Source organism: Pungitius pungitius, chromosome 20 (genome assembly GCF_949316345.1).
Source record: "Pungitius pungitius chromosome 20, fPunPun2.1, whole genome shotgun sequence".
NCBI lineage: Eukaryota > Metazoa > Chordata > Actinopteri > Perciformes > Gasterosteidae > Pungitius > Pungitius pungitius.
This window is the reverse complement of record NC_084919.1, coordinates 8,349,483-8,368,349: the sequence shown is the minus strand read 5'-3', so window position 1 is coordinate 8,368,349 and position 18,867 is coordinate 8,349,483. Positions and strand designations below refer to the sequence as shown.

Genomic DNA, 18,867 nt, shown 5'->3' with positions numbered 1-18,867 from the left:
ATTTATTTCCAAGAGGTACTCAAACCCAAAGTTGAAAGTGAATCCCAGATGCAATAGAAGAAAATAATGATACACAAGCCAGACATGACATTTTGAAAAGATTTTATTGCATTTGTGATAAGTGAGAAAAATACCAAGATGTACACGGCGGCCCTTTCTTTTGCAGAGTGCGCGGGAAAACACAAAATCACATACTTATTTATCAGCAAGGAAGGAAGGAAGTTTACGAGATCAGCAAACAAAACAAATATATACAAGTCCAACCTTATTACAGTATCTTTGAATCCAACGGTCTACAAAAATGTTCCTCTCAGCTGCTACTGTCTATTGTATACCTTCAGAAAATCCCTACTAAACCTTAATGAACTAAAAAGGTTTGATTAAGAACGAAGAAGCAAGATCCTTCTGAAGATAACCGCGAGACAGAAACCACAACCCTAAACCTGTCTACGAATGCACCACTCGCTTCTATCACAATATACACTGGGATTTCTGGGTCTCTTGTGTGAACAACTGAAATAGGTATTTAAGCACCTAATGTGTTACTAAGGAGGACTGGCAGCTAGTAAACCTGATGAAAAAGCAATAAAGTGTCTTGAAACTTTGCCGTGACCATCGTAGAACATCAACTCCGTCACCAAATATTCTCTGTTGCAGTGAAAGAAAGCCCAGGCGCTTTGAGGCAACAGTGGTGTTCATTTTCAGTGAAGAGGGTCCGGACGAAGCCTCGTTCACCACAGGGACGTCTGGTAGTTAAACTTGATCTTCAGGAGATACTTCATGTTCACCTGGGCCACATCATACACAATGTACCTGGAGGAGCAGCAGTTTAGGAAAACAAAAGACTGACACGGCAGACTCGAGACTCAAATAAGAAGATTTCACACAAATTAAAGAGAAATGAGGTGAACAGAAAGAGGATCCGAGAGAAGAGATCATACATTTACGGACCTGTGAAGTAATTGGCACGTTTAGGGAGGCAATGTGGTTTGAACACCTGTTATTCTTGTCCTGTCTTAGATATTCAGTCAGTGACTTATGGGTTAGTTTATGCTGGCATGTCATCCCAGTATAAAGCACTTGTAAAGCCTCATAGTGATCCACATCACAATAAGGAAGTTAGAAAACAACCCTACTTTTAGAAGATACAATGGGTACCAAAGATACAATGGGTACCAATTTTAAAAACAGATTGGAAGCATTGGTCTAAATTCAGAATGAATATTGTGTTAAAAAGAACTTGGCAAAATCAAAAGCTAAACCCTTAATGAGTGATAATAAATGTAATGCAGTTGTATTTAATTACAAGAACAATATGTTCCGCCCAAGTCTCTGACGCTGCACATACAAACTAAATAAATCATTACATTGCAAAACAGGAAACATGAAGGTTGAACTGGAAAAAAAGACTGTAAACGTCATAAGCCAAGTGGTTGTTGCTGTTAAAGGATACTCGTTGTACAGGAGACTTGTGTCATCAATGTTAGTGTTGGTTCCTTTTCCCAAAGGTACTTGCACCCCATCCAAAGTGACCGATGCACTAGGATCAGGAGCAGATCTGCCCAAACCTGCAAGAAGCAAAAAGTTGATGAATGAAAAGCTTCTCAAAATGTATTATCAAAAAGAGGATTGATTTGCAAATGTCCAGACATACTAATGAATAACACATTATTAATCAGGAACAGTGTGTAGGATTTAGGGGGATATATTATACGTTACTCGGAATTGAGTGTTGTGACGATTAAAGATTGAGACGGACTGACATGAACGTCGTTGCCACGGTTACCTCATGGGGAGGGTTGAGATGAGTAATCAGCCACCTTACTGCTGGAGGCCACCAAATTCTACACACTGTGCTTTTAGGCAAATACGTCTATTCCGAACTATTCCTCAAACAGACATTGAAATTTAAATTTGCAGTCACTAAAGTTTTCTGACCTTTGACACTGTGTTTGCCCTTAGGTAATTTTGTAATGTGGGATGCCTTCTTCAATTCATGCCTGCATTGAAGAAAAAAAGAAGAAAAAAAGACGTTAATCTATATATTAGTACAACACATTTCTAAAGCACATGAAAAAGTTGATATTCAGAGTGAACTAAACTCAGAGGGTCACTTACATGTTGCCGAGGGCAACCTCAGCCAGCAGCAGGAGGCCCACAGGCTCTGACCGGGAGGTGTGACAGTAGTTCGCACTCTTGGACACCATGTCGGCAAAGTACACACCTTTACCGAACATGTAACCAGTCTAGAGAAAATGAAGCAAAGCGGAATTGTAACAAAGTTCTAATAGGAGAAAAGTATACAATAAAATGGGACATTGTTGCTTCAGCACAAATGGCGGAGCAGTTTACGGTTCCCCTCAAACAAGAACTCACCACAGGAGCCTCTGGGGGGGCGATGCGGAGACCCTGAGACATGATGCCAGCGTAGTTGGTGGCGCGAGAACCGTGCCACAGGAGCTGCCGATTGTGTAGCTCCTCGAAGGGATGGAACCGCTGGCGCTCGCCCTCACGGACAATTTTGAAGATCTATGTAAAAAAATAAATTAAAAAAATGTTTAAAAAAAAATGTACGACATAATAAGCGGTTGTCATGTGAAAAAACGTTGACGTACCTCTTGCACTTCGAGGGTGTAGGTGTTGTGTGTAGCAGCGTGGGTGTTCTTCACATATTGTAAAATGATCTCAGCTTCTTCTGTGGTCTTGTCAACAACCTGTGGAACAACAAATACATATCAGACTGTAATCTTAGCTTACATAATCACCTCGTCATTCTATTACCATGCTAAAAAATAGCATGCTTGAAATAGAACCGCCCATAACTATGAAAGAGTAAAAAGGTGGAGTCACACTCCTTACCTCAATCTTGGTCTTGAGTTTCTCATAGTTGATGTCGATGGGGTCGCTCTCATTGTCCTGGGCCCCGCCTCTCAGCAGGCTGTACGCTACCTCGATGTCCAACAGGTTGTCCAACATCTGAACTTTAGCCTGAACAGTGAGGTGCGCGGATGTTATGAGATGCATTTGTACTCCGCCCGTTCATCAGTGGGACACAGCGTTTGGGTCCTTACTTGAATGTAGTCCAGGCTGTTGAGCAGCGGCGGTTTCTTCATGCCAAAGTCGTGAGGTATCAGGGTGTAGAAGCGATTGGAGAGATCCAGGATGTGGGCCTCGGACTGAGTGTCTGACACAGCCTATGATGAACAGAAACAAAGCGACTAAGAAACTGTGCTTCAGAGGTCTTGGTCCTAGAAGATGCTTCCTGGCAGAAGCACTACTTGTGATAGTTAAGTGAAGGAAAAGGAAGCAGGACAAGGAGCAGAATGTGTTGAAGTGGATTGTAATGGTGCACAGAACACAGCGAAGAGGAATAACGATAGTGAGGTAAACCGTGAGCGGTTGTTGGTTTCTGACCTGCTGTACTTCAGTGAGGAGAGAATAGGCGCTCTGGATCTGCCTCTTACTCAGCTTTCCCAGGGGCATTTTCTGGAGGTCGATCTAAAGACAGGAGAGATGATAATTAAAACTGGATTGTTGGATCTTCACTCGCAAGTACACGGCCCCCTAAATAAATAAATAAATAAATAAATAAAGGTCGGACCTCGAACTCCACCATGGCCTTCTTCATGCTCTCCACATCAAAGATCATCTTGATCAGCTCCTGGACGGGCTTGGCCAGCTTGGACTTGGTGCCACCACTGGCCGTCAGCCTCTTCACAGCTTCTTCGTCCTGTCAAGGAAGGTGAACACCTCAGAGCCCATTCAGATGCACCGGTCCCGGTTAGATGCGCCGCCTCCGGGTGGAGAGCGCGTTGACGTGTGTGTACCTGTCCGTAGTCAATCTCCAGCGGGTAGAACTTATTGGGGTATTTGGTGAAGTTGGAGGAGCTCCAGTCGTTGCCCGTCTTCTCTTTGTAGACACCCAGGAAGTTGTCCAGTGCAGAGTTTTTGTCGTAGACCTTGTCCAGCTTGTTGCCTCCGATGGTAGTGCCCACTCTGCCCCACGACCGGAAGACCCAGTACCTGGACACACAGGAACGATGGGCGATGTAAGACAGGGTCTCGGGAGAAATTAACCAGATTCAAATTCAATATTTCTCCAATTGTGATAATAGAATGAAGAGGAAAAGAAATTCCATGGATGGGAAATACAAAAATAACCTCCGCCCAACAAAGAAGGTGAAAAGATTTTTCTCCAGTCACACTGACCGTTTCTGAACATCATCCTCCAGCAGCTGCAGTTTATAGTAAGAGTTAGTTCCTCTGACGATGTCCACAAGGCCCAGCGTGGCACTGTACATCCTCCCGCCCTGCTCCAACACATGAGCGCTGTTCTCCAGACCTATGAAATGAAAGAAATTAAAATCTTCAGAAGTGGCGCAAAAAGGGACAAAGATGCGTTTCCGATGCGGCGTGCTCATGTCTACCTGAATCTGGGTCCACAGCAGCTCCTCCTTTGACCGTGAGTTTCATCTTCTTGGATTTGCTACCGCCTGCAGTGATGCAATTTGGAATTATTCATTAAACAGACCAAAAAAAAAAGGCACTCTTCCTCTCTGAAACATGACAAAACCTTTATATAACCATCTGATAACAGCAACACATATACAGTAACAGCAGAATGTCCTTTACCTTCCTCCTCCTTCACCTTCACCTTCCCTGTGCTCTTGGTGGCCAGCGGTCCAGACTTGGAGGCTGCAGACGAAGCTTGTGCCTCGACCTTGACCTCGGCCCCCCAGGGGGAGATGGCGTGCAGGGAGATCAGTTCTTGAAGGGCTTTAACCGACGACTTGATGTCCGCGAGGAAGTCCTCGGAGACCACGCGCACGCCAGCGTCTCTGGCTTCCTCCATTTTCTTAGTCATCTTCTCAACCTCCTCTGTTTGGGGGAAAAAAAACCCAAACCAAAAACATTGGAGGAGGAAGCGGGTGCGACACAGACAGGAAGTTAGGCACATCGGTAATCCTGCCGTTCCTGCCCGGTGACTCACTTTTGGTGCTGATGCAGAGGGAGGCCTTATTGGCCGTGGCGCTAATCTTTCCGCCCATCTCCTCCACGAGAACCTTCAGCTCCTCCTTGTTCTTGGTGAGCTTTCCCACGGTCAGCAGCTTCATACCAGTAAGAGGTTTGTCTGTGTGACAGAATTCCATTATACACTGAATCATTACCGTTGTATTTAAATAAGATGGCAAAAAAAAAAAAAGACCATCGATTAAATCAAATCAGAGGGATGACAAAGCAAATCCAGGTGTGATCACTTACCTGCGGGGGCTCCCTCTGGCAGGCACTCCGTGGGGGCACTGGATGCACTCGCCAAGGGTTCCGCTTTGACTTTGGGGAGGGTTTGGGTAGGGGCCTCCTTCGGGTAAACTCGGTCCTGTCGCTTGAACTTGAATTTTTTCAGGAAGGGAACTTCGTGGAATTCCTAAAATGTTTGGGCACAATATTCCGAATGGCAAATGTGAGAAATTGGTTTTAGATGTCGCTCGATCACCTGGACACGTCCATACTAATGCGTGCAACCATAACTAATTATTAGAAAATACATATCGAGCCCCGAGGAACCTACCTTGGGGGTGACCCAGTCTCTGCGTATGGGCGTGGTGGTTTTGAAAACACACTTTGTCCAGGCAGAGATGTCCCCTGAACAGTAATAAGCGTCGCCCTTGAAAACCAACTGGCCCTTGCACTCCTTGCAAGCCTCAAGGGCACCGAAAGCCATGGCATCGGCCAGGGAGTCCACCACCTGCCGGTTAGACCACACAAAACGAGGCTTTAATGGAGGACGCCACACGGGACGACATTGTGTATTTCATGTGTTTGAAATAAAGTGGGAGTTAAGTAGAAGCTCTCCTACGTTCGATTCTCCAGAGGGAACCTCTTGGCCATTCGCAATCAGAAGCTCCTTCATATCATTGGTTGAACAAAACTTCTTCAGCTTGTCCTTGAGTCCCCAAATGAGCTGACTTTGGTTCTGCAGATGCAAGAAAAAATACATTATATTGCACGTGCGCGTATTAAAAGCATGATCACCAACCAGAGTGTGATGTCTTCTGCAAAAATAGGAAATCAAATGAGGAAAAAAGGTTACTTTCAACAGCTCGTCCAGCTTCTTCTTTTCATCCTCTTCCGCTTTCTTTTGTTTCTTTGACGGTCCGTCCACCTCATCAGATGGACGCTTCCTGTAAGACCAAACGGAAAACTCACGAAAAGTTTTCTTCCAAACTTTTTATATTTTGTTTTTTTAATTATTCACCATGGACTAAAAAATTAAGAGGATGAAACAAACAAACATCCAAATGAACATCTTAAATGAGGCCAAAAGGGATACTGGAACAAACAAGCCCCAGTCTGACACCTTCATTCATTAAGGGAAATTCATTAGAGCCTCATCAGTTAACACACACACACACGCAGGTACATGTCTCTACAATCCCAGGTGTCGATGCTGATATCACCTATTCTGCCCTGCCAAGAAATATTCATTAGCCGCCCCATAGTACACACAGACACACACACACAAACAATGGTCTCCATCTAGTCCTTTAGGAAGAAAACAAGACAAACATCCCTGATCGGACATCTAGTGATGCCCCGAGGGAAGAAGGGACTCCTATAAAGAAACACCTTTCAGATTGGTTCAAAGCGAGCATGGGATGTTTAGTGTGAGGAGAAAGAAGTGTGCGCGTTATCAGGACGGCTGCGGAGTAACTCTTCAGTTCAATGAGTACGAACACTCGTTTTCCTCTCCTGCGGTGGACTGGTGAGCGACGGGTTTGCTTCCTGGCATCGCATCGCCCGACTGAGCGGCTCAGCTTGACATCGGACTCAAATCTTTCTCCTCTTCCTTTAGGGACAAACCACGGAGAACCGCTGCACTTTCCACCGAGCTATGAACTCCTCCCGTCCTCCTACTCCTTTACCGCGGATCTCCTCCGCTCCACCCTCCTCCAACAGCACCTCCTCCCTCCCGCCCTCTACGCCCTACCTCAACGTGGCGTACGTGGCGGCCGAGGTCGCCATCGCCTTGCTCTCCGTGGCCGGCAACCTGCTGGTCTGCGCCGCCGTGGGCCTCGAGCGCAGGCTGCGCACCGTCACCAACTACTTCCTGGTCTCGCTCGCGGCCGCCGACGTCTGCGTGGGCGCGGTCGCCATTCCCTGCGCCGTACTGACGGACATCGGGCTGCCGCGCCACAACCTCTACCTGTGCCTGCTCATGCTGAGCGTTTTGATCATGTTCACCCAGAGCTCCATCTTCAGCTTGCTGGCGGTGGCCGTGGAGCGCTACGTGGCGATATTCATGCCCCTCCGCTACGGGGCGGTCATGACGCCTCGCAACGCGGCGCTGGTGATCCTGGCCACGTGGCTGCTGGCCTTCCTCATCGGGCTCGTGCCTCTGATGGGCTGGCACAAGACGCCAGCCGGCGCCGGCTCCTGTTTCTTCGTGGCGGTGGTGGACATGACCTACATGGTCTATTTCAACTTCTTTGCGTGCGTGCTGACGCCGTTGGTGATCATGTTCCTCATCTACGCCAAAATCTTCGTGGCGGTCAAGCGGCAGGTGAGGCGCATCGCTTCGGAGCGCGGGGAGGGGCGGGCGAGGGCGGCGGCCGGCTTGCGCCGAGAGGTGAAGACCGCCGCCTCGCTCTTCCTGGTGCTCTTCCTCTTCGCCGGCTGTTGGATCCCCCTCCACGTGATCAACTGCTTCCTGCTTCTCTGCCCGCACTGCCCCGTGCCGCTGGAGCTGCTGCTCACCGCCATCCTCCTGTCGCACGCCAACTCGGCCGTCAACCCCTTCCTGTACGCGTACACCATGGCGGCTTACAGAGACGCCTTCAGGGCGATTTTCATGCGCTGCCGGAGGGGCGGCGGGGCTTTAAGCGCACCCGGCGGCGATGGCGGTTAGGGGGGGGGCAAACACACGGGGCGTGGCCCGCCTGCGAGAAAATATTTTTAGGCTCCCTTTCTTTTTGGACTCACCCTTCGGTTTTGACGGCCGGGAGCCTCTTCTCGAGTTCCTCCTTGTCTTCTGCCCGTAGCGCGTTGAAGCCCTTCAGCTGGGCGGCGCTGTACTCGGACTTGAAGACCAGCTCCTCCCTGCGGCTCACGAAACACGCCGTGTGGTACCAGCGGTCGATCAGACCCAGTTGGGGCTTCTCCGCGTCCACGGTTTTCTTGGATACACGAATTTGATCCTAAAAAACAAAAAGTCCACCTTCATTAAACTTATAACAGATATAACACATGCGTCATATGGAACCCAATGAGAGCATTTGGGACCTTTTCCCCCGTGTGCAAGAGAGAAGGAGCGGCGCACCTTTTCTATTTTCTGATCGCAGCCTTTGCACGTGCTGCGGTTCGATTTGGCGTATTCGACGGCAAAGTCATTCAGCGTCTTCTGTCCTTTGGCTCCACTCTTCTGGTCCCCTTTTCCTGCAAGAAGGAAGTTATCCCATTATCACTGCCGAGCGAACCGAGAGGAACAAAGTCTGACGCTCAACCCCCTGCTCCGCCTGTATGAATGCCGAAGTTCTCCTTGAGCCCAGACACCCAAAGAAGCCCACTGCTCCTAAAATGTTTGCCGTTTAAATTCTGAGGGCAGATTTGATGCATGTAGCTGTGTGTTTATGACAAATGTAATAGTTTTGATTATTACATGCAAATATGTGCACATTCTCTGTAACGGAATATAATTACTAGAACAAACCACCAGAATATCTTTAACTACCCTGCTGTAAATCCTGTGAATTTCCCCTCTGCGGGACTAATAAAAGATTCATCTTATCTGAATGTATTTGAAAATGTATATACACAGATGTGATGAAAGACTGTGAATCACACACCAATCTATCCTATGCCACTGAATCAAAACTCCTCTACGTATCAGTGTAATAAGCTTTGTTCGCCAATCAACCTCAATAGAAAAAGATGAAGTCAGCTGCTCAACAAAGCCAGACTGAGTGATGGTGGAAAGGTGACATACAAACTACCCATTAGGATCGAAGTGAAAGGCTTAAAGTGGAGCACTGACCTCCTGTGGCTCCACCACTTTCAATGGCCTTCTTGACTTTCTCCTGGTCCTCCCAGCGCAGGTCAGAATACCCAGAAATGTCCGCGGGCGACTGGGCCGCTGCTCGCAGCCAAAAGCAGGAGAAGTGGTGCCAGTGGGGGACTTTGCCATCGAACATGGGGGACTGGACGGACAAAAGACCAAAACACAACATGCTCAAAGTCAATGATCGTGCGGGACATCTCTTGGTGGCGTGTGCGGAGGATACATCACTATTTAAATTTCAATGTAAAAGGTATATGTGGTAACTCATGTAGCCCTGCTCCTCGGGCAAACATTAAAAATGGGGCATCTTGCAGGTGAAGGTGGGCATTTGCCTGCAAAGGGTGACACAGTGTATGGCCATTGTCACTTTAGAATATGTGGTTGTTTATAATGAACTTGCTTATTTAAAAATAACCCCTCATTACTGGCCTTTAGTGTTTAAAGTCGAGTGGGGTGAGGATGTGCAGCAGCTGCACGGTGCATGAACAAGAAGCTTCCTGAGCCTCTTAAGTTCATTCATTCATTCATTCCCTTAGGCAGGCTCACTCTGCAATGTGTTAACGAGGCTGCTGTGCGTTCGGCCTTTGAGGTGGGATCAATAACCTTCAGCCACGTAAAAAAATGTTATATATATAAAATGAAAACTCCCTTTAACGAGGAGCAGGATTGCGCGAGGTGGAAAGAGTCGGACGTCAAAGCCTTTGACGGCTCTTTGTGAGCAAAACCCCAAAACAATGACGCTAGCGAGGGCCTAACACAACACGTCCGGAAAACCCCAGTGCACAACGCGTGGGCTCGTGCTCTCGTCGTGTGCATCCGCAGAGTGGAAAGCAGGCCGGGTTGTTCACGCACGCCGCCACGGCGGCGTGAAGAGAAGAAGAAGCTAAAGCCCGTTTAGACGTCGCCGCGTTACCTGCACCATGATGGCCATTCTCAGCGAGTCTTTCGCTATGTTTTCCTTGCATTTCTTGCACGACGCACGGCCGCTTTTGGCATATTCCGCCTTGTACAGCTTGTCCTCTTGAGAGTCCGCCATACTTTTTTAGTATTGTTGCAACAAAATAAATAAATAAAAGCGACTGTGAGGCCAACTTTTCTACTGATGACAAGGGGCCGCGATCAACGCACAGAGAAGGGAAAGCCGCGTGCCTGTGTGGCGTCATCGAGATGAGACGAAAGAGAAGAGCTCTCACTCTGCCCCTGTTTACCGGCACCATAGCGTCCCCCAGGAAAGCATCAGCAGCTCTTTAAATATGTATGGGATTACCACGAGACATTTATTGATCAAAGCTTGGAGGAGCTTTTTCTGAAAGCTAGGTTTCATGTTTCAAGATGTATTGTAAAGTATTTACGATAGATTTGAAACTTTCCCACTTCTTGAAATTGGACACTGAAAAGCCACAAAACTACAAAGAATACCTAAATAAGGCAACAAGAGACAGATATAGGGAGCTGCTTAATTAAGGTATACGCATTATAAACAGTATTTTCAGGTAACAAGCAAAAATAGTAATGCAATTCTGGAATCTTTCTTTTGGTCATTTAGTCAGAGACCTTAAAGACGTTTGCTAATTAATTTAGCTGTGACTGGATTTAAGGCTTTTATTTTTATTTGTGCAAGATGTTGACACCCTAAAAAATCTATCGTCGAAATTACTGGTCTATTAAAATAGCAATGTTGTTGTGTAACAATTGTGGTGTATGATGGTGTCAGATTTTGATTTTTAGACTAAATATCTGTACAATAGATTTCCTAAATATTCCTGTACATGTTCTAAAACACTGAAACGGCATTAACAAAGAGAACATTTCTCGAAAATATAACAATGTGTGTGTCATAAATATCATAAACTTGGTTTCTTGTGCCAGATGAGTCGATATGTGCCGTAATGTGTATTTATTGTTCTGCATGAAACTGAGAAATTAAATCTAGCGTGAGAGAGGTTTAGAGCCTGGAGACGAACCCATGTTGATCCATCTGTCTTAATTTACGATTAATGGAGTCGTCCGCGAAATACGCGCGCAAGTTGCAGACAGAAGTAATCGAGTCCAGAGAATTGTGGCGTTCGTTCATCCTTGATGCCATGTGAAATCATTTAAACTGAAAAGCGGTAGCTCTGCTAAAGAGTTTGGAGTAGCCCCTTTGAAAAGCATTTGTCAACACAAGACATGTCAATAGATGAGCTTGACACTCGTGTATTGACATGCAGGGTTATGAAATAAGTTGTTCATGAACGAATTGTCTGGAACGAAAAATAAGATTATTAATGAATCCTTAAACACAACTTCAATATTGCCCCCCTGGCTCAATAAGCAAATCTTAATTTTCTCGCCAGACTTAGGAGCCAAAAAGATGTTGTGCCTCAAGGCACTAAACCGCTCACTATCCTCTCAGGAGCCAAATAGAACTCAAAATATTTTGTTGTCATTCTGTACATTTTCATTTTAATCAGAGACGCTCAGTTTCAAGACACTTTTATTCTGAAATCCCCGAACACTTCGTCACTTCCTGTAACGGTTCCGGGCGGTTCTTCTTCGCATCAACGTTTTTAAGTTTACCGATTTGAAGCCTTGCTTTACACAAGAAGACGTCGGAACTGAAGCACTGCGTGTAGTTAAAAGCGAATTATTCCCCCTCCGTTTGGTACGTATTGACACGATAGTTTCGTCCTTTTTTTTGTCCTTTCTGAAACTGAGAGCATGGCTCCATGTCTATGACTTTCCTTTTTGTCGCTGTCATGTTTTGTTTGGTACCATTTCATTAGCATTTACTTATAGCACATTTGTAGTTTCTTGCTTCCCGTGGTTCTTGGTTTGCACCCTCTTAGTTTAATTCACTTGAGTCACTTTGGATAAAAGTGTCAGCTACATGAAGCATGTAACTGTGTTTGGTAGAAGTGTTGCCATAGGAGCTGATTCAACCTGGGCGATTCAAAACGGGGAGCTTTCCACCTTGTAAGAGGCAGAATAATCAAGAAACGTCCGTTTACACAACAACGTTAAACACAGCAGCCTCTCAAACCCTTGCCCCTTACACAAGTGGTTCCCAAACTGGGGGTCGCAATCCCCAGGGGGGGCGGTAGGCCGACAGGTGGGTCCCAGCTCCAACGCCAACCCACGGTTATGGAAAAATAAAGGATAAGCAAAATGATTTTAAAAACGTGTGTTGTGTTTGAACTGTTGAGTTTAACGAGCATGAACTGTTCCCTGTAAATGTGTTTTTAAAAACAACAGAACGTTCTTTCCTTCTCCCATTAATTCAGGGTGGCTCTGACTGAGGGTTGTCTGACTAAGATGCAGGGATGCAGTGTGAGCCGGACATGATGGAGGTCCTAGCAAAGCTACATCCTTTTTTACGAGGTATGTAGCAAGCGAAAATCACGACCAAACAGAAGATAACTGCAATATGTAGAGATTATAATCCAAAAGATGTGCATTAATGTAACTCACTTCAACAAATGGGGAAACTTGAACAAAGATGTGAACACCCGAAACAGAATAGACCTAATTTTAAAGAGCTGCTGTCCCTGGAAAAGCCTGTTAATCTTCCTCCATTCAGCACAGAGCGAGTGGTCATTGTGGTGGTGGAGGAGAGGGCATCTGAGGGGGACAGTTTTGTAGAGGCCACTGCTTCTTATTGAAACTTAATGCAACCTCCTGTTAACTTTAGCTGCAGCCGCTGCATATTGCTGCTGAGAGAAATCACACTAATCTCATCTCATGTTTATGCCTATCGTGTGATGGCCAAAACACACATGGTTTAAATTAACAAGAGTGCAATTCCTCACAGTTAAGAGACTGACAGTATAGTCTGTTAATTAGTTCATAATTTATTTAAATTGTTTATGACTCCAGGCTGAGATTTAGTGTCTATATTGTATTCTGTTTTTGTCCTGAACTGAATACAGAAAAGCAAGATGTGGGAGGATAGATCACCATAATGGACAACATGGACTCCTGCAGTCTGGAGGACCAAAAAGAGATGGATTCCAACAAAGTATGGCAGTGGCGCATTACGTGTGGGAAGGGAAATTCCAGATATCAAGAACCATTCCATCACAGTAATAGAATAGGATTAGATTTTAACGTGGCATCCAACACACACAACAAAATTGACGCACAATCAGTAACAAATGGTGTCATCCTTGAGGTGTGCAACTTTGCGAAAACAGTAAACGAGAGTAAAGGACATTTTATCATTAATATTCTGAAAAATAATTTTGATCTTGGGTTGGAAAATGAGCAACAGGTGACTGATTTTACTGCTCAAATTCTGCGTAAAGTCCAAGACTTGATGAGAAAACCTCCTAAAGATAAAAAAGAAGTTTTTACTCTCTTTGATACGTCTTCAAAGCGAGAAAGCAACAATGGACTGAACGTGGCATCTGCAGAGCTCGACTCTGATAGTTTTGTGGGGGACATTGACGATACTGATGATCGTGGACATGGTGATGAATACACGTGCTCAAAAACCACTTCCAAAGAAGACTTGAAGACAAAGAGTCCCTTGGAGGAGACGGAAGGAGCACTCAGCGATGACAATGTGGACAGGAATGAACTGAAGTGTTCGGGAGAAATGTCAGCAGAAACACTGGAGGAGGATATTTTCCTTCCTAAGTTCACTTGTTGTGAGAAAATTGGTCTGAGTCTTGATGTTGGGTCAAAACAAAGTCTAGATATCGGTATGTTAACAACGGGTGTGATGTTGGAATTGGTGCACTTCACCAAAATACTGACCGCGTCCTACAGACTTATTGTTCTCAGGGTGCTGGAGCACAACTTTGAACTTGATCTCAAGAGTCAAAAAGGAAAAGATGCTATTTGGTTCAGGATATTGCACCTAGTAAAGAGAAGCATGGAGTTTAAAAATGAGCCATTTCCCCTCCCTCAGCAAAATACGTCTTCGTTAAAAAGTGAGAGGGCAAACCAGAAGCACAAAAGAGGAAAGTCTAAAGACACAGAGACAAACACACTCTCATACAACACTGATGTTTCTACAACTCAAAAGGCAGAAGGAGATGATTGTCAAACTTGTCCTCCATCAGAGTTTGATCTAGGCTCCTACACTGGCAATGAATGGGACAAAGAACTGGAGGAAATGGAAGTGGAGGAAGCGGGGTCAGATCTAGACAAAGTCACAAACTCTGAAGCAAGTTGTCTGGCTGTTCTTGAGTCTTCCTTCACCACCAACAACTCATCAAGTCTAGCAGTTGTAAAGGCAAGCGCCGAGTCACTGTGTGACTGTGTGATGTGTCAACCTGATGCACAAGGGCTCTGTGGAGGTGAAGCGCAAACACAGTCTCCAACTGAACGTGATGTAGAACAAGAGAAGATGAAAAAGGAGAAGAACATGTGGAAGATGCGGGCCAACAGAGTGAAACAAATCCTCTCTTCTGAAGAGTTTGGTCCTTTCAATAAGACCATACGTTTTGGCCTTACATTTAATGTTGGATACGGACCAAAGGAATACTTCAGTGTTGACTCTGTGCGTGATTCGTTTTTGATTGAACTTGCTAAATTCGCCCTCGCAATGAATTCATCCCAACAGCATTTCATCATGAACATTCTTGAGTACAACTTTGACCTGAAACTGAAGTCTGAACTTCAGAGAAATGGTTTCGGCTGGGAAATGATGAATAGAGTGAGACATCTAAAGGAATGTGAAGATTCAGTCAAGTTCTCCAAAGAGGTCTTTAAGCTGCATGGTGCCCTTCCATCAATAAGGATGGCCAGTCAGGGTGTGAGCTGTGTCAACGCTGAACTCAGCAGCACATCGAGGATGGAGGAGAGTGAAGTCACCTGTGGGATTCCTCTTCATTCGCAGACTGAAGAACATATTTCAGTAAAGAGTGAGGACCTTTATCCCTTCTGCAAGGAGATTGGTCTGAAACTACATGTAGACAATACTCAACCAAAAGAGAAACAAGATATCAACAGACTGACCTATGGAGCAATGACTGAAGTGGCAAACTTAGCAGAAAGCTTGTGTGGGACTTTTGAGCAGATTTGTGTTGACATCCTAAAACACAACGTGGACCTTGATTTGCTAAGTGGAGATGCTGACCATGTCAAAGAAATGGTTGCACGAATTCCTGCTGTGCTTGAGAAAAAAAATGTAATAAAGGTCTCATTCCTTAAAGGCTCAACAAACATGAAACTTGATTCTCAGAACTCAATTCCAGAGGCTGGTCATGCTGGTTCTTGCCAGGCTTCAGTCAAAAATGAAGAAGAAGGTAGTTCCTCTGACATAGAACACCAACCCAAGCTCAATTTAAAACTCTGGCAATTGAGGAAGAATCAAATTCAGCGAATCCTCTCAAGACCTCATATAGAACATTGTCCACTTTATTCTTTTTCCAGATGCAAGAAACTGGGCATTGATTTCAATGTAGGATCTGGAGTCCAACAGAATCTTGATCACAAATTACTGACCAATGGCATCATGGTTGAACTTTCTACTTTTGCCACAGAGATGGCGTCAGCCCCAAACTATTTCATCACAGAGATCCTGGAGCATAACTTTCATCTGGTTTTCAACCAAGAGCTGAATCGCAGTGCCTTTGTACAGCAATTGTATAAGAATATGAATATGAAGGGAAGCAACAAAAAATGTCTATTGATAAAGACGTTTGAACTCCCTGACACAAATTGCATACCAGAACCTTCCCATCTGAGAACCTCCTATTGCCCCAAATGCTATCTAGTCAGAAATTCTGACCATCGTCGGTATAAATGCGTCTCAGGTCACATTCATCATCATCCTCAACACACCAGGATTGATGCACCCTCTGCTGATAGAAACTCCACCACACGAAAGCCAGCAAAGTATCCGTCCTCCACCTTCTCACCAATGGAGGAGATGTTAATGGACAGGTACCCTCTCTGCAGGGAAATAAGCTTGAAACTGATGGTGGACAAACACCAGCCAAAACATAAGCTTGACCCACATGTATTGACACGCGGGGTTATGAGAGAAGTTGCTCATTACTCAAAACATTTGAGTGGAACGAAAAATCAGATCATTAATGACGTCCTTCAACACAACTTCAACGTTGGCAAGCTCGCTCAACAAATCAATCCTGCTTTGTTTTTCCCCAAACCAAAGGGACAACAGGATTTACCTCTGGCCTGGCTAAATGAAGTATTTAAAATTCAACGATATCAGTTGAAACATGAAAGTGAATTGAAGGAAACTGTAAAAAAAAGGACATTGCCAGTGGAAACACAGAAGAAAACGGCAAGGGCAACTCCTCGAAGAAAAGTAAGCCGCTTATCCACTCTCACTAAAAATGAGTTGAAATCAGGAGAGAGTCAAAAACTGAACTTGAAGCCAAAGACCAAATATATTGGTGACATGGAACAAGAAGAAATAGCACCAGAGAACTACTACACTCGTCCTCTAGAAGAGTCTGATCTGGAGTCAGATGAACTCACAGACTCTGAAAACTCTAGCATTCAAGATCACTTACAGAAACCCAGAAGTTCCTCTAAGCTCAGACGTCTGTAGAGAATCAGAAGCAAGTTCTCTGGGTGTTCACGAGTCTTCCCTCTCCACCATCACCTCCCACATCTCATCAAGTCTACCAATAGTAAAGGCAAGCACCAAGTCACTCATGTGTCAACCTGATGAACGAGGCCTCGGTGGAGGTGAAGCGCAAAGACTGACTCCAACAGAAACAGACAACAACATGTGGAAGATGCGGGCAAACCGTGTGAAACAAATACTCTCCGCTAAAGAGCTTGGTTCATTTAATAAGTCCAACATGTATGGCCTTGAATTCAATGTTGGATATGGACCACAGAGAAACGTCAGTGTTGACTCTTTGCCTGATGCTGTTGTTTTTCAAGTTGCTGACTTTGCCCTCGCATTGAATTCATCCCAACAGCACTTCATTATGGAGATTCTTGATAACAACAAGTTCTCCAAAGAGGTTTTTAAGCTGCATGGCCCCCTTCCATCAATAAGGATGGCCAGTCAGAGTGTGAGCAGTGTCAACGCAGGAAAGTTCCAGCCAAGAAATTGAACAAAGTTCGTTCGGGGCAACAAGTGAGATACTTTTTAGATGTATACAATCTGCATTTGGTCGACCGGGACAAAGTTAGCACGAAACTTCTGTCGCCTAATGAGGACACGCAGTTCCCAACCGATCCGGGGACAGTTGTGCAGACGGATGAGCAGCGTTTGGATACACGTTGTGACAGTCCTCTCTGGGTAAAAGTGGAGATAAAGGAGGAGGAGTGTGATCCACGCTACGGCAGTACGACTCCAGAACAAGACACAGAGCATTCATGGTTTGAAGCCTTGTTTTAAAGGTGGTTCGACTGTTCCACAGTTGGACTTTAGTCCAGATCTTTCCTTTTGTTCCGTGGGGAGCCTTGGTCATGTATGTTTGTATGTTGAGTATTTTTTCACTTCATTCAATGGATAACAGATTTTTATTGTATTGTTGTTTTTATCAGTTATTCATCTTCACTTTTCTACCACTTCATATGGTACTATGTTTTGATGTTGGACCTTAGGAAACGTTTTCGTTTTTTCAAATGGAAAATACTACTGTAAATTACTTTTTGAAGCTGTGATGTAAATGGCTAAAGATTGATTTCATCACCATTTGAATTACACAACAGAAAGGAACATCTATATCTTGATATGTTGTTATACATTTCATTTCTGTTTAGTGCATTTTACAAAAACATGTTGTTTTTTTTAACGTGTAATCCTTTCAAATACATCAATGCATACCATATACACAGGTTTGTGGCTCATCCTTTATTTTCTTGACTTTTTAATCCTCATAAGGAAATATTGTTCTTTGAATCTTTATTCAACATTGACTTTTTTGTCTTTTTCTGATTTTCTAGATGTGTATGCACAGCCAAGTGCATGTGATTTAAATGTTATAGCGGAGAGGAGCATTAAAATCTTGAGAAAAATCAGCATTCACACTTTCATTTTGGGTTAAAACGTAGCTAATCTTGTAATGTTTGCAGAAATAATAGCATGAAATACAACAAATCCACTTTACCTGCACATTGTCTTTGTTCCTCTCTGTGTGCCTGTCATACTGTTCATTCTGTCACTCTGGTCTCTCTCTTCCTTCCTGTGTTTCTCTCTCACACACACTATGGTCTGGTTGAATTTCAGAGGGCATTTACCTCTCATACAAAGTTCTTAAGGAAAAATCTCCCCAGGAAAATCTGATTGTGTCACCTTTTCAAAATAAAGCTCTGCGGTGCATTAACTGTATTCAAGCAGGAAGCTCAAAATTGGGCTTTTTTGTTGAATCAGACAATGATCGAATACAGTGAATATTAATATTCACACTATTATTGTTATTATTACTACTACCACCAGGTTATATCCGTACCTAATCTCCTTACTATAGCAATTACTACTACTATTACTTACCTTTTTTTAATTGACAGCTAAATTATTTAGTGTCCAGATTTAGCAGCATTGTAGATTTACGCATGTTGTCAGCAGCATAGTTTAATATTTTTGGCAGGCAGTTTCACATTTCTGTATTTTCACCAGTGCTTTGCAAATTACGTAAGCTTTTAGCAATCATCACATCCTTTTTACTTATTTGCTAAAAGTGCCTTTAAGAGTATTCTACACCAACTTTTTGACTGTCATATATCTTCATCTCAACCAGTCAAAGTATGAGGACCAGTGAGGTGATGAGTTAATTTGTAGATGCAATACTTACAATGGGCTGTCGGTGGTGCCCCAGACCAGCAGCAATTGTACAACTATGACTTCAGGGCTTTTAGTACATGTTTGTCTCAGGACTTGGCTTTTAACAGTTTAA

At 44.4% G+C, this 18,867-nt stretch overlaps 3 protein-coding genes across 3 annotated transcripts; 2 read left to right on the top strand and 1 right to left on the bottom strand.

Annotated features, from left to right (window-relative positions):
- Positions 1-85: 85 nt before the first annotated feature.
- Positions 86-10,208, bottom strand: parp1 (poly (ADP-ribose) polymerase 1). The gene is made up of 23 exons (XM_037449927.2): positions 9,969-10,208; positions 9,032-9,194; positions 8,318-8,433; positions 7,981-8,195; positions 6,092-6,182; positions 5,858-5,974; positions 5,570-5,746; positions 5,263-5,425; positions 4,991-5,131; positions 4,633-4,878; positions 4,428-4,493; positions 4,210-4,342; positions 3,828-4,023; positions 3,602-3,730; positions 3,415-3,498; positions 3,072-3,194; positions 2,860-2,988; positions 2,616-2,714; positions 2,377-2,529; positions 2,119-2,246; positions 1,939-2,000; positions 1,454-1,568; positions 86-813 (listed from the first exon to the last, which is right to left on the bottom strand). Exons 1-23 carry the CDS (start codon positions 10,089-10,091, stop codon positions 732-734), a joined length of 3,051 nt encoding a protein of 1,016 aa, XP_037305824.2. The 5' UTR covers positions 10,092-10,208; the 3' UTR covers positions 86-731.
- On the top strand, positions 6,893-7,954 carry LOC119195281 (adenosine receptor A2a-like). The gene has a single exon (XM_037450110.2). It carries the CDS (start codon positions 6,893-6,895, stop codon positions 7,904-7,906), a length of 1,014 nt encoding a protein of 337 aa, XP_037306007.2. The 3' UTR covers positions 7,907-7,954.
- Positions 10,209-11,570: 1,362 nt separating the features above from the next.
- LOC119195178 (uncharacterized) lies at positions 11,571-18,263 on the top strand. Its single transcript, XM_037449915.2, has 3 exons — positions 11,571-11,699; positions 12,319-12,415; positions 12,964-18,263. Exon 3 carries the CDS (start codon positions 12,996-12,998, stop codon positions 16,560-16,562), a length of 3,567 nt encoding a protein of 1,188 aa, XP_037305812.2. The 5' UTR covers positions 11,571-11,699; positions 12,319-12,415; positions 12,964-12,995; the 3' UTR covers positions 16,563-18,263.
- Positions 18,264-18,867: the final 604 nt, after the last annotated feature.